This window comes from Petromyzon marinus, chromosome 66, assembly GCF_048934315.1.
Source record: "Petromyzon marinus isolate PM22_M1 ecotype Great Lakes invasive population chromosome 66, UKy_Petmar_22M1.pri1.0, whole genome shotgun sequence".
NCBI lineage: Eukaryota > Metazoa > Chordata > Hyperoartia > Petromyzontiformes > Petromyzontidae > Petromyzon > Petromyzon marinus.
In genome coordinates, this window is record NC_133732.1 from 8,199,764 (window position 1) to 8,216,023 (window position 16,260).

The 16,260-nt window shown below is 49.9% G+C and overlaps 1 protein-coding gene across 3 annotated transcripts in view; it reads left to right on the top strand.

Annotated features, from left to right (window-relative positions):
* The first annotated feature begins 8,122 nt into the window (after positions 1–8,122).
* The window catches only part of LOC116956536 (ezrin-like), a 38,110-nt gene continuing 29,972 nt past the window's right edge, over positions 8,123–16,260 (top strand). Inside the window, exons 1-3 of one of the 3 annotated variants that reach the window (XM_076054489.1) lie at positions 8,123–8,534; positions 11,486–11,522; positions 14,812–14,895. In XM_076054489.1, coding sequence (XP_075910604.1) covers positions 11,511–11,522; positions 14,812–14,895 — 96 coding nt within the window. In that variant the 5' untranslated portion in view covers positions 8,123–8,534; positions 11,486–11,510. The remainder of the gene's footprint in view (positions 8,535–11,485; positions 11,523–14,811; positions 14,896–16,260) is intronic. The other 2 variants (XM_076054488.1, XM_076054487.1) reach the window with 2 other exon arrangements.

The following is a 16,260-nucleotide window of genomic DNA, read 5'->3' on the forward strand; positions in this document are numbered from 1 at the left end:
GATTGGAGGGCATGAGCCAGATCACCTCAATAACAACGGTAGGAGGCTGCTAGATTTTTGTGCAGCCCATGGGCTTGTAATTATCAACACGCTGTTTCGGCATCGGCATATCCACACAACATCATGGATGCATGCCGGGTCCAAGCAAGAACATCTGCTGGACTACATAGTGATGGACCAGCGAATGCGAGCCCATGTCCTTGACACCAGGACCTACCGTGGAGCTGATCTGCCCTCTGACCATCGACTTGTCATCTGTAAGATGCGCCTGCCATTCTTCCACTCTGGTGGTGGGTGTAGACCCAGGACCCCATTCCAACCTAAAGTGGCCTGGTCTCAGTTATCGGATGAAAGTTGCAAGCGAGAATTTCATCATCGCTTGCGGCTGGGATTGGCATCGTCCCCGACTCCTGATGTCGAGGGTAAATGGGCGAGGTTTAGGACTGTGACTCATGCAGCTACAATGGCTGCTTTGGGTACACGGTCCAGACCTCCCCAGAGACCCTGGCTGACAGAGGAGGTGTTCAGGATAGTTGAGAAAAAGCGACAGGCCCACTGTCATCAGCTACAGAATCCCACGTCAGAGAATGAGGAGGCTTACCGCAGCCTTCGCTCGGGGGTTCGGAGAGGCGTGAGGCGCTGCAAGGATGGGTGGTGGTCGCGGATTGCTGAGGAGATGGAGTCTGCCTCAGTGGCCCGCGATCACAAATCTCTATTTAACTCCATCAAAAAGTAGCCTGCAGCGCCACACTTATTAACATCATTAGGGGAAAAAACGGTGATCCAATCTCCAACCCCCAGGAACAGGTTTGCAGATTTGCTGAGCATTTCTGTGAGGTCCTGGGGGAGGGACAATCCCTCAGCCAGGAAAACATCGTGTCACAAAGTGAGGATGACCCTGCTGAGGCTGTAGTGCCCCAAATATTGGAAGAAGTCACCCCCTGTGAGTGGCTGACTGAGGTGCAATCTGTTGAGGAAGTACTGAAGGCGATTCGGAGTCTGAGACCAGCAAAGGCAGCGGTCAGAGATGATCTCCCAAGCGAAATGCTGAGGGAGGGTGGCGTTTGTGCACAGACTGCCCTATATGACATCATAACAACAGTCTGGACCACTGGACGGGTTCCGCAGGATTGGAAGGATGCCCTGGTGGTCACTCCTCAGTGTGCCGGGAAAGGTCCTGGCAAGGATTATTCAACATCACCTTGCTAGGCACGCTGAGGAGAGGCTTGTGGAGCCCCAATGCGGTTTCAGGAAAGGGCGGTCCTGCACAGATGCCATATTTTCTGTCCGTCTGCTACAGCAGAGGTGTAGGGAATTCCAGCAAGACCTACATCTCTGCTTTATTGACCTGGTGACGGCCTATGATACCATCAGTAGGCCTGAGCTCTGGGTTGTTCTTCGTGCTTTTGGAGTCCCTGACCCTCTGCTCACGATCATTAAGGACCTTCATGATGGTGAGCGGGCCCGGGTAAAACTACATGGCTGGGAGTCAGAGCCATTCCCTGTACACCTTGGGGTGCGCTAACAGCTCCTTACTCACTAACAACTTCTTACTTACTAACAACTCCTCTATAATTTTTTTTCATTGCTGGAGGGGTTGCCCCCGCCTACCTGAAAATCCTGGCTCCACCACTGGTGGTGGTGATGCTAATGGTGGTGATGATGATGATAGTGGTGATGATGGTGATGATGGTGATGTCATTCTCTCTTCCTGCTGCTCCGTCTCTTCACCCAGGAACTCCGCAATGATGAGTCTCGAGGCTCGTTTCGAGGCGGGTCCTGCCAGCCTCTTGCAGCAGAGGGGGTGTCAGGGTTGCTCCTTTGACACACTTTTAATTGAACTAGCCTCGGTTGCCTGCTCACATTCTTTCACATCTGTGACTCTTAATACTGTGTAGGAACCTCCTGGTTACACCACCAGCCCACAGGGGATTATTGAGTCCGTCCGTCCGTCGTGCATCCAAAAATGGGAGGGGTGGGGCTGGGTGGAGAGGGGAGGGTGGGGAGGGGCTGGGTGGGGAGGGTGGGGATGGGTGGGGGGTGGGAGGGGTGAGGCTGGGTGGGGAGGGGCTGGGTGGGGAGGGTGGGGATGGGTGGGGGGTGGGAGGGGTGGGGCTGGGTGGGGAGGGGCTGGGTGGGGAGGGTGGGGGCTGGGTGAGGGGTGGGGCTGGGTGGGGAGGGGCTGGTCACCCCGTGGTGCCCTTATAAAACTCAACGTTTAACCTACTCACGCCGGCTTGTGCCCGCCCTCACAGTCGGGCATATTGTGCTGAACACACCACGTGGTGGTGCCGCCGTTGTTGTTGTAGACCCTGGCCATTGACCGAGCAACCCAACGTTCCTACCAGCTCCCTCCGCAGGAGAATGTGTTATCATCGGATCTACAACGCCGTACGGGGTGATATTGTCTACACACTGGTTTCGCGTGGAGATCCAAGGTTAAAACTATTTGTTTCTTTCGGTAAAGTCACGTAGGTATAAAAAAAAGTTAAGCAAAAATGACAACGTTTTATTTTATTTTCTACCTACTGCGTGACTTTGCCGAAAGAACCAAAGAGAATGGATTCCTGCAGTCACGAAAGCCTCAAATCAAAATTCAAGGTTTCATGAAGACAAATACTGGTCCGGATCCCCGCCGATCCTGGGCCTATCCGTGCTGTCCACTTAACTTGTTTAAAATTAAATAGTCTGAGAGAAGGAATTAGACACTTCTATGCCACGCAAATTCCCTCAATATCGTAGCGTGCAACAACGCGAACTTGTGAGCGTGCTGTACAAGGCGGCATGCAAGAACTCGAACCGGAATACAGAGAGTCTTCGCTCGACATTTAGAATGTGTCAAGGACAACCTGAAACAATTTGTCCAAAGACGCGGATCAAACAGTGGCGGACAACTTCAGAACAGCGAGCGGCACAACGACATCGTGGCCGCACGCAAACTCCACACTACATCCTGGCCACACACAAACTCCACACTACATCCTGGTCCCACACAAACTCCACACAACATCCTGGCCCCACATAAACTCCACACAACATCCTGGCCCCACACAAACTCCACACAACATCCTGGCCCCACACAAACTCCACACTACATCCTGGTCCCAGGCAAACTCCACACTACATCCTGGCCCCACACAAACTCCACACAACATCCTGGCCCACACAAACTCCACACAACATCCTGGCCCCACACAAACTCCACACTACATCCTGATCCCACACAAACTCCACACTACATCCTGGCCTCATACAAACTCCACACTACATCCTGATCCCACACAAACTCCACACAACATCCTGGCCCCACACAAACTCCACACTACATCCTGGCCCCACACAAACTCCACACTACATCCTGGCCCCACACAAACTCCACACAACATCCTGGCCCCTCGCAAACTCCACACTACATCCTGGCCCCTCACAAACTCCACACTACATCCTGGCCCCTCGCAAACTCCACACTACATCCTGGCCCCACACAAACTCCACACAACATCCTGGTCCCACACAAACTCCACACTACATCCTGGCCCCACACAAACTCCACACTACATCCTGGCCCCACACAAACTCCACACAACATCCTGGCCCCTCGCAAACTCCACACTACATCCTGGCCCACACAAACTCCACACAACATCCTGGCCCCACACAAACTCCACACAACATCCTGGCCCACACAAACTCCACACAACATCCTGGCCCCACACAAACTCCACACAACATCCTGGCCCACACAAACTCCACACAACATCCTGGCCCCACGCCACCTCGGCCTAACCAACTCGGCTTGCACGGCGTCCTCCAATGGGGAACCTGGTCAGAGTGGCAGTGCCCTTGTTTCTAGGAGGGGTGGGTAGCGGGGTTTGTGGGATTCTCCCCCCCCCTCCCTCACCTCAGCCACTGCGGATCAAACCCCCGTCCTCCTGCATACCAGGCGAGTTTGATAACATCAGAGCCCCGTGAGTCTAAGGGTGGTCTCTCCCACCAGTGCCTTAGAGGAGAAGCAATCACCAAAGAGTCGACGTTGAGGGTTGATCATTAACCCCGGAGAATCACGGTTAAGCGAATGGGCCCCGTTAAGATGCCATCAACCTGATCACCGTCAACCAGATCACCGTCAACCAGATCACTCGGCATGGTAGGAGTCAATCATTCACCCGCTTCGTCAAACACTCACTCACTCTCACTCACTCACTCAACCATACACTCACTCACTCACACACTCATTCACTCACTCACTGTCACTCACTCTCACTCATACACTCACTCATACACTCTCACTCACTCACTCAACCATACACTCATTCACTCATACACTCACTCACTGACACTCACACACTCATACACTCACTCAACCATACACTCATTCACTCATACACTCACTCACTGTCACTCACTCATACACTCACTCTCACTCACTCATACACTCACTCGACGATACACTCACTCCATTACACTCACTCACTCACACACTCTCACTCATTCACTCAACCATACACTCTGTCACACACTCTCACTTAACCATACACTTACTCACTGTCACTCACTCAACCATAAACGCATTCACTCACACACTCACTCAACCATACGCTCACTCTCACTCACTCTCGCTCACACTCTCACTCACTCACACACTCACTCACACACTCATTCACTCACACACTCACTCATTCACACACTCTCACTCACTCACACACTCTCACTCACTCACACTCCCTCACATACTCTCACTCTCTCACACTCACTCACTCACACTCACGCACTTACTCACTCACACTCACTCACACACTCTCACTCACTCAACCATACACTCACTCACTCACTCTCACTCACTCTCACTCACTCACACTCTCACTCACTCACACTCACTCAACCATAAACTCACTCACTCTCACTCACTCAACCCTACACTCACTCACACTCACTCACACTCACTCACACTCACTCAACAATAAACTCACTCACTCTCACTCACTCTTACTCACTCACACTCTCTCTCTAACTCACTCTCACTCACTCAACCATACACTCACACACTCTCACTCACTCAACCCTACACTCACTCACACACTGTTACTCACTTACACACTCTCACTCAACCCTACACTCACACTCTCACTCAACCCTACACTCACACACTCACACTCATACACTCACTCAACCATATTCACTCACACTAACTCACTCACTCACACTCTCATTCAACCATACTCACTCACACACTGTCACTCACTCACTCTCACTCACTCAACCATACACTCACACACTCACTCTCACTCACTCAACCATACACTCACACACTCTCACTCACTCTCACTCACTCACTCAACCATACACTCACTGTCACTCACTCACTCTCACTCACTCACTCACCCACACACTGTCACTCACTCACTCTCACTCACTCACTCAACCATACACTCACACACTCTCACTCACTCTCACTCACTCAACCATAAACTTATTCACTCTCACTCACTCAACCATATTCACTCACACTAACTCACTCACTCACCCACACACTGTCACTCACTCACTCTCACTCACTCAACCATACACTCACACACTCTCACTCACTCTCACTCACTCAACCATAAACTTATTCACTCTCACTCAACCATTTTCACTCACACACTCACTAACTCAACCACTCACTCTCACTCACTCACTCTCACTCACTGTCACTCACACGCTCTCATTCAACCAAACACTCACTCACACTCTCATTTATTCACTCGCTCAACCATACACTCACACTTTCACTCGCTCATCCATACATTCACTCACCCACACAAAGACAAAGACCCCCCTTATAGCCTTAACAGACTGTTGGGGCAAGTGCTGTTAGCGAGTAGCACCTATGAAGGTTGGCACGGCACACGAGGGAGGTGGTGAGACCAGCACCATGCCCGGCCGCCTTTGTCTCCCCAGTGCTGATGTTTACTCAGCCTTAAGCGAGTAGCTGGTGTGCAGTGCGCTAACCACTCGGCCACCGCTCCCCACGTAACCAATCACCCATCCCACGAACGTACATTAACCCTCCCAATCACTGACTCAGAGTACTCATCTTTACACCCACTCACCAATAAAACCAGCCACTCAAAATCTCATTTACTCACCTACCCACCACTCACCCAAACACTCATTCACCCATTCACCTATACACTGCTCACCCATTCTCTCCACTCTCTCCCCTCTCCAACCCTCAAATCGCTCGACGCACCTACTCACTCACTCACACACTCAACCATCTACTGTCCCAATCACCCACTCACCTACCCAACCACCCACTCACACACTCAACCATCCACTGACTCACTCTCCCAATCACCCACGTACCCACCCACTCACCTACCCACCCACTCACTCACACACTCAACCACTCACTCACTCTCCCAATCGCCCACTCACCTACCCACCCACCCACTCACTCACACACTCAACCACCCACTGACTCACTCACCCAATCGCCCACTCACCTACCCACCCACTGACTCACACACTTAACCACCTACTCACTCTCCCAATCGCTCACTCACCTACCCACCCACTCACTCACACACTCAACCACACACTGACTCACTCTCCCAATCGCTCACTCACCTACCCACCCACTCACTCTCACACTCAACCACCCACTCACTCTCCCAATCACCCACTCACCTACCCACCCACTCACACACTCAACCACTCACTTTCCCAGTCACTCACCTATCCACTCACTCACACACACGCTCAACCACTCACTCTCCCAATCACCCACTCACCTACCCACTCACTCAACCACTCACTCACCCACTCACTCTCCCAATCACCCAATCACCCACTCACCAACTTACTCACTCACACACTCACCTACCCAGTCACTCACTCACACACTGAACCACTCACTCACTCTCCCACTCACCCACTCACCTACCCACCCACTCACACACTCAACCACTCACTTTCCCAGTCACTCACCTACCCACTCACTCACACACACACTCAACCACTCACTCACTCTCCCAATCATCCACTCACCTACCCACTCACTCACTCAACCACTCACTCACCCACTCACTCTCCCAATTACCCAATCACCCACTCACCAACTCACTCACTCACACACTCAACCACCCACTCACTCCCTCTCCCAATCACCCACTCACCCACCAATCACCCACTCACCTACCCACCCACTTACTCACTCACACACTCAACCACTCACCCACGCACTCTCCCAATCACCCACTCACCCACCAATCACACACTCACCTACCCACCCACTTACTCACTCACACACTCAACCACCCACCCACGCACTCTCCCAATCACCCACTCACCCACCAATCACCCACTCACCTACCCACCCACTTACTCACTCACACACTCAACCACCCACTCACGCACTCTCCCAATCACCCACTCAACCACCAATCACCCACTCACCTACCCACCCACTTACTCACACACTCAACCACCCACTCACTCACTCTCCCAATCACCCACTCAACCACCAATCACCCACTCACCTACCCACCCACTTACTCACACACTCAACCACCCACTCACTCACTCTCCCAATCACCCACTCACCCACCAATCACCCACTCACCTACCCACCCACTTACTCACTCACACACTCAACCACCCACTCACGCACTCTCCCAATCACCCACTCACCCACCAATCACCCACTCACCTACCCACCCACTTACTCACTCACACACTCAACCACCCACCCACTCACTCTCCCAATCACCCACTCACCCACCAATAACCCACTCACCTACCCACCTACTTACTCACTCACACACTCAACCACCCACTCACTCACTCTCCCAATCACCCACTCAACCACCAATCACCCACTCACCTACCCACCCACTTACTCACACACTCAACCACCCACTCACTCACTCACTCTCCCAATCACCCACCAATCACCCACTCACCTACCCACCCACTTACTCACTCACACACTCAACCACCCACCCACTCACTCTCCCAATCACCCACTCACCCACCAATAACCCACTCACCTACCCACCCACTTACTCACTCACACACTCAACCACCCACTCACGCACTCTCCCAATCACCCACTCACTCACCAATCAAACACTCACCTACCCACCTACTCACCCACACACTCAACCACCCACTCACTCACTCTCCCAATCACCCACTCACCCACCAATCACCCACTCACCTACCCACCTACTCACCCACACACTGAACCACCCACTCACCCACCAATCACCCACCTCGCCTACCCGCTCACCCACAACTCTCGCAAGGGGCAATGTCCAAAGGGCGTTGCGGGTGTCTAGGCAAGCAAGATGTTCCGTGCGAACCTTGGACCCGGCCCGAGAGGTCTCGGCTGCGGAACACGAGGGGCGAAGTGGACTCCCATCGGTGGTGCCAAGCGCCCGAGTTAGCGAGCGCCTATTAACGCTACAGTCAAGTCCGTGGCTGGCGGTGGTGTCGGTTGGGCAGCAACGCGTACAACGTTCCCGGGCCCGTCTTTGTCTCACATCTCAGTAAGTGAACGTCACACGTTGACACGACAACAGCAACAACAACGACCCCGAGCACCATTCGCTGCTAACCGAGCTGCGGTGACGGCTACCACGGCGCTTGTGCCAGGCTAGGTGCATGCGCTCCATGCGCTATTATACAATATGTATGCACACACATCACGGAGACAACGTCAGACTTGTTTATTTATTTACAATAATGTCTAAGAGTGTTATTGTATTTCATTGCTCTGTTTTTTTTAACCTTTTTTTAATCTTTTTATTTTTTCATTGTATGTAATGGTAGAGATTAGGGATTGATAAAGCACAACCATAACCACAATCATTTAACAGAAATCTATTTTATAGCAATATATTGGTGTGGGGGGCATTTTGAGCATATTTGAATATTGGGGAGGGGGGGGGGAGATGTGTCCCCCCCCAATATTTATTATAATATACGGCCTTGACACACACACACAGACGTGTACACGTTGGCACAATTACACACACACACGCGCGCGCCTACACAGAATACTTGCAGATATATGTCTCTCTCTGGAACCTTTGTTCTTGCCAGAATCAAAAACAGATTAAAGATCTGAATAGGTGTTGAATTCTTTCTGGCCATGATTTAAGAGCAGGAGTTGCGTTAAGATGTTCGAACGCCAAATAGACACGCACACACACACACCTTTTGCAAGGCATCATCAAGTCTGCAAATAACCACACAAACTTGTGGCAAAACGTGCAAACAAACATTATAGAGGGCATTGTCCTTGAAACTGATTGGCCCACACCAGAGACAACCTTCTTCAAGGTCTAGTCTCACCAGCAGTGTCAGTAGACCAGTATAGTAATAATACTATATTAATACTTATGTATGCATCGTCTTGAATAATAATGTAACTATAATGTTACATGGCATTGTCTTTGAAACTGATTGGCCTACACCAGAGACAACCTTCTTCAAGGTCTTGTCTCGCTATCAGTGTCAGTAGACCAGTATAGTAATAATACTAAATTAGTACTTATGTATGCATTCACTTTAATAATAATGTAACTAGAGTGTCACGTGGCATTGTCTTTGAAACTGATTGGCCTATACGAGAGACAACCTTCTTCATGGTCTAGTCTCACCAGCAGTGTCAGTAGACCAGTATAGTAATAATACTATATTAGTACTTATGTGTGCATTGTCTTGAATAATAATGTAACTAGAGTGTCACGTGGCATTGTCTTTGAAACTGATTGGCCTACACCAGAGACAACCTTCTTCAAGGTCTAGTCTCACCAGCAGTGTCAGTAGACCAGAGAACACCGCCAAAAGTCAAACATCACAGAGGCAATGCCAAAGTATTAATAACTTGGGTTGAGAAGTTGTATCTATGGGACACCTTTTTGCCAGTATCAAACACACAATAGGTGTTGTATCCTTGCTGGCAATAACACACGAGTTGTGTTAAGACGTTCAAATACCAAATAGATATACACACACACACCTTTTGCAAGGTGTCATCAAGTCTGCATCAGCCACCCATACTTGTGTCAACAAATCTTTTGCAAAACATGCAAACGATTTGGTGTTTGAACATCTTAACAGCTATAACATATTCTTGGTTCTTTCGGTAAAGTCACGTAGAAGGGAAACAATAAAATATTAAAAATATGAAACAATAAAATTCTCACGACGTTTCGACTGCGACACAAGCAATCATCAACAAGAAAATTTGAACAAAAATTTATTGTTGTTTAAATTTTTTTATTATTTTATTGTTTCCCTTCTACGTGGTGACTTTACCGAAAGAACCAAGAATATGAATCCCTGCAGTCACGAAAGCTTTAAATCGAAAGCTATAACATAGTTTTTTGGGGGGGGGGGTTAGGTTGTGTAAATCTCAATGTGTCGTGTAACCCACCACCACCCTACACAGCCAATTATTAGGTTTGTCACGTAAACAGACCGTGCCAATTCGAGCCCTAACCGACGTTTCGCCAGTAATCACAACCAGCTTCATCAGGCAACAGCCAGCTTTGTGAAGAAGTCTAACCGCGTCGTTCCTTAAATAGAGGCGCAGATGTGATGACGTCACTTGGGATCCCTTCGAGAATGCATGTAAATAACAATGGGTATCCATTGCCGGTTGGGTAATTCATCTGTATGTCTCAAAAACCCTCTAGGGAACTTCCAGACAAGGTATGGTACGTGGGTAGATTTTAGAACGCAAACAACAGTGACCCTTAAACACCTTTGTGTGTGCGCGTGTGTGTGTGGTGTCATTCAGAAACGATTCACAACACAAGATTGCGTTTTTGCCCACTTACCCTTGGGTTGGACCCACCAAAAGCGTAAATAAACTCTACGTCAGCAGTTCTCCTGCTGTGTCCGTCTCACCTGAAGGCGGGTTGCTTGTGTTGCGATCGAAACGTCGTGACCTATTAATTTGCTACCTACGTGGCTTTACCGAGAGGAACCAAGGAGTATGAAAACCATTGTGCTATATTTTATTAATTGTTCGGATGCTTCGGAGACAAGCAGAGGTTGTGAACGAAAAAAGTTACGGATTTTACGACGTTCCCATCTGAATAATTCGAAAACGGTAAAAGCTGGCAGAGCTTCCTCTCGTAGACGATTAAGTGCGTGAACTTTTGTTCTTTCTGATTAAAAAAAAGTAAAATAAGGGAATCTCTAAAACGCGTTGAGAGTATTTTGGCTGCTGCTATGAAATTCCAGGGTAGCTTCTGAGAAAGAGCTACACAACTCAATGGGCCTTACCTGGTAATCTAAGTGGCTATGTAGCTCAGGTAAGGGGGGGGGGGGTGGGAATCGCCATGCCCGGCCGCCTTTGTCTCCCCCAGTGCTTCTGTCTACCAGGTACAGTACTCATCTGAGGCTGAGTCGACCTAACGGAGGCCCGTGCGAGGTGTTTACGGTGCAGCGTCTCGGGTGTGACTGTGTCTTCTTTTCTCCGCAGACTCCCGGCATCAACAGCCCTCGACATGCCTGACCCGGTGAGACTCATAGAGCCACATAGAGGGGTTCAATAGAGTCAGACTATAGCTCCCATAGGGTTCAATAGAGCCAGACTACGGCTCCCATAGGGTACAATAGTCAGCCTACGGCTCCCATAGGGTTCAATAGAGCCAGACTATGGCTCCCATAGGGGTTCAATAGAGTCAGACTACGGCTCCCATAGGGTACAATAGTCAGACTATGGCTCCCATAGGGTTCAATAGAGCCAGACTATGGCTCCCATAGGGTACAATAGAGCCAGACTATGGCTCCCATAGGGTTCAATAGAGCCAGACTATGGCTCCCATAGGGTTCAATAGAGCCAGACTATGGCTCCCATAGGGTTCAATAGAGCCAGACTATGGCTCCCATAGGGTTCAATAGAGTCAGACTACGGCACCCATAGGGTTCAATAGAGCCAGACTATGGCTCCCATAGGGTTCAATAGAGCCAGACTATGGCTCCCATAGGGTTCAATAGAGTCAGACTACGGCACCCATAGGGTTCAATAGAGCCAGACTATGGCTCCCATAGGGTTCAATAGAGCCAGACTATGGCTCCCATAGGGTTCAATAGAGTCAGACTACGGCACCCATAGGGTTCAATAGAGCCAGACTATGGCTCCCATAGGGTTCAATAGAGTCAGACTACGGCACCCATAGGGTTCAATAGAGCCAGACTATGGCTCCCATAGGGTTCAATAGAGCCAGACTATGGCTCCCATAGGGTTCAATAGAGTCAGACTACGGCAGCCATAGGGTTCAATAGAGCCAGACTATGGCTCCCATAGGGTTCAATAGAGCCAGACTATGGCTCCCATAGGGTTCAATAGAGCCGGACTATAACTCCCATAGGGTTCAATAGAGCCAGACTATAGCTCCCATAGGGTTCAATATAGTCAGACTACGGCTCCCATAGGGTTCAATAGAGCCAGACTACGGCTCCCATAGGGTTCAATAGAGCCAGACTACGGCTCCCATAGGGTACAATAGTCAGACTATGGCTCCCATAGGGTTCAATAGAGCCAGACTATGGCTCCCATAGGGTTCAATAGAGCCAGACTATGGCTCCCATAGGGGTTCAATAGAGTCAGACCACGGCTCCCATAGGGTACAATAGTCAGACTATGGCTCCCATAGGGTTCAATAGAGCCAGACTACGGCTCCCATAGGGTTCAATAGAGCCAGACTATGGCTCCCATAGGGTACAATGGTCAGACTATGGCTCCCATAGGGTTCAATAGAGCCAGACTATGGCTCCCATAGGGTACAATAGTCAGACTATGGCTCCCATAGGGTTCAATAGAGTCAGACTATGGCTCCCTTAGGGTTCAATAGAGCCAGACTATGGCTCCCATAGGGTACAATAGTCAGACTACGGCTCCCATAGGGTTCAATAGAGTCAGACTATAGCTCACATAGGATTCAATAGAGCCAGACTACGGCTCCCATAGGGTTCAATAGAGCCAGACTATGGCTCCCATAGGGTACAATAGAGCCAGACTATAGCTCCCATAGGGTTCAATAGAGCCAGACTACGGCTCCCATAGGGTTCAATAGAGCCAGACTACGGCTCCCATAGGGTTCAATAGAGCCAGACTATAGCTCCCATAGGGTTCAATAGAGCCAAACTATGGCTCCCATAGGGTTCAATAGAGTCAGACTATGGCTCCCATAGGGTTCAATAGAGCCAGACTATAGCTCCCATAGGGTTCAATAGAGTCAGACTATGGCTCCCATAGGGTTCAATAGAGCCAAACTACGGCTCCCATAGGGTTCAATAGAGCCAGACTATAGCTCCCATAGGGTTCAATAGAGCCAGACTACGGCTCCAATAGGGGTTCAATAGAGTCAGACTACGGCTCCCATAGGGTACAATAGAGCCAGACTACGGCTCCCATAGGGTTCAATAGAGCCAGACTATAGCTCCCATAGGGTTCAATAGAGTCAGACTATGGCTCCAATAGGGGTTCAATAGAGTCAGACTACGGCTCCCATAGGGTTCAATAGTCAGACTATGGCTCCCATAGGGTTCAATAGAGCCAGACTATGGCTCCCATAGGGTTCAATAGAGCCAGACTATAGCTCCCATAGGGTTCAATAGAGCCAGACTATAGCTCCCATAGGGTTCAATAGAGCCAGACTACGGCTCCCATAGGGTTCAATAGAGCCAGACTATGGCTCCCATAGGGTTCAATAGAGTCAGACTACGGCTCCCATAGGGGTCAATAGAGGCAGACTACGGCTTCCATGTATCTCTACACGTGAGTGTGTGTATCTCTACACGTGTGTGTATCTCTACACGTGTGTGTGTATCTCTACACGTGTGTGCGTATCTCTGCACGTGTGTGTATCTCTACACGTGTATGTGTGTGTATCTCTACACGTGTGTGTGTATCTCTACGTGTGTGGGTGTATCTCTACACGTGTGTGTATCTCTACACGTGTGTGTGTATCTCTACACGTGTGTGTGTGTCTCTACACGTGTGTGTGTATCTCTACACGTGTGTGTATTTCTACACGTGTGTGTGTATCTCTACACGTGTGTGTCTCTACACGTGTGTGTATCTCTACACGTGTGTGTGTGTCTCTACACGTGTGTGTGTGTATCTGTACACGCGTGTGTGTGTCTCTACACGTGTGTGTATCTGTACACGTGTGTGTGTCTCTACACGTGTGTGTGTATCTCTACACGTGTGTGTGTATCTCTACACGTGTGTATGTATCTCTACGTGTGTGTGTGTATCTCTACACGTGTGTGTATGTGTGTCTCTACACGTGTGTGTGTATCTCTACACGTGTGTGTATCTCTACACGTGTGTGTGTATCTCTACACGTGTGTGTGTATCTCTACACGTGTGTGCGTATCTCTACACGTGTGTGTGTATCTCTACGTGTGTGTCTCTACACGTGTGTGTTTGTCTACACGTGTGTGTGTGTATCTCTACACGTGTGTGTGTATCTCTACACGTGTGTGTATCTCTACACGTGTGTGCGTATCTCTATACGTGTGTGTGTATCTCTACGTGTGTGTCTCTACACGTGTGTGTGTGTATCTCTACACGTGTGTGTGTGTATCTCTACACGTGTGTTTCTCTACACGTGTGTGTGTGTGCATCTCTACACCTGTGTGTATGTGTATCTCTACACGTGTGTGTATCTCTACGTGTGTGTGTGTATCTCTACACGTGTGTGTGTATCTCTACACGTGTGTGTGTGTGTCTCTACACGTGTGTGTATGTGTATCTCTACACGTGTGTGTGTGTGTATCCGTGTTATTCTTGTTCAGGTCGCCGTCAGGGTCCTAACGATGGACGCCGACATGGATTTTGAAATCCAGCCAACCGCCACTGGAAAACAACTTCTAGATCAGGTGAGGACTTCTAGACCACGTGTGGACTTCTAGACCACGTGTGGACTTCTAGACCACGTGTGGACTTCTAGGCCAGGTGTGAACTTCTAGACCAGGTGTGGACTTTTAGACAAGGTGTGGACTTCTAGACCAGGTGTGAACTTCTAGACCACGTGTGGACTTCTAGACCACGTGTGGACTTCTAGACCAGGTGTGGACTTCTAGACCAGGTGTGAACTTCTAGACCACGTGTCGATTTCTAGACCAGGTGTGAACTTCTAGACCACGTGTGGACTTCTAGACCACGTGTGGACTTCTAGATCAGGTGTGGGCTTCTAGACCAGCTGTGGGCTTCTAGACCAGCTGTGGACTTCTAGACCAGGTGTGGACTTCTAGACCAGGTGTGGACTTCTAGACAACGTGTAGACTTCTAGACCACGTGTGGACTTCTAGACCAGGTGTGGGCATCTAGACCACGTGTGGACTTCTAGACCAGGTGTGAACTTCTAGACCAGGTGTGGACTTCTAGACCGGGTGTGGACTTCTTCTAGACCAGGTGTGGGCTTCTGGACCACGTGTCGACTTCTAGACCAGGTGTGGGCTTCTAGACCACGTGTCGACTTCTGGACCACGTGTGGACTTCTAGACCAGGTGTGGACTTCTAGACCGGGTGTGGACTTCTAGACCAGGTGTGGACTTCTACACCAGGTGTGGACTTCTTCTAGACCAGGTGTGGGCTTCTGGACCACGTGTCGACTTCTAGACCAGGTGTGGACTTCTAGACCAGGTGTGGACTTCTAGACCAGGTGTGGACTTCTTCTAGACCAGGTGTGGGCTTCTGGACCACGTGTCGACTTCTAGACCACGTGTCGACTTCTAGACCAGGTGTGGACTTCTAGACCAGGTGTGAACTTCTAGACCAGGTGTGGGCTTCTAGACCACGTGTGGACTTCTAGACCAGGTGTGAACTTCTAGACCAGGTGTGGACTTCTAGACCAGGTGTGGACTTCTTCTAGACCACGTGTGGACTTCTAGACCAGTAGTGGACTTCTAGACCAGGTGTGGATTTCTAGACCAGGTGTGGACACACAGCGACAAAAATCCACCGTAGAGCCTCAAACGGACCGCTGGGCAGTGCCGGATGATCTTCGTAGCAAAAGTAGCTGCGTGTGTAGTAGCTACACATGTAGTAGCTGCGTATGGTGTAGCAACGCATGTTGTAGCTATGCATGTAGTAGCTGCATATGTAGTAGCTACGCATGTTGTAGCTACGCATGTAGTAGCTGCGTATGTAGTAGCTACGCATGTAGTAGCTACAACATGTAGTACCTGCGTATGTAGTAGCTACACATGTTGTAGCTGCGCATGTAGTAGCTACACATGTTG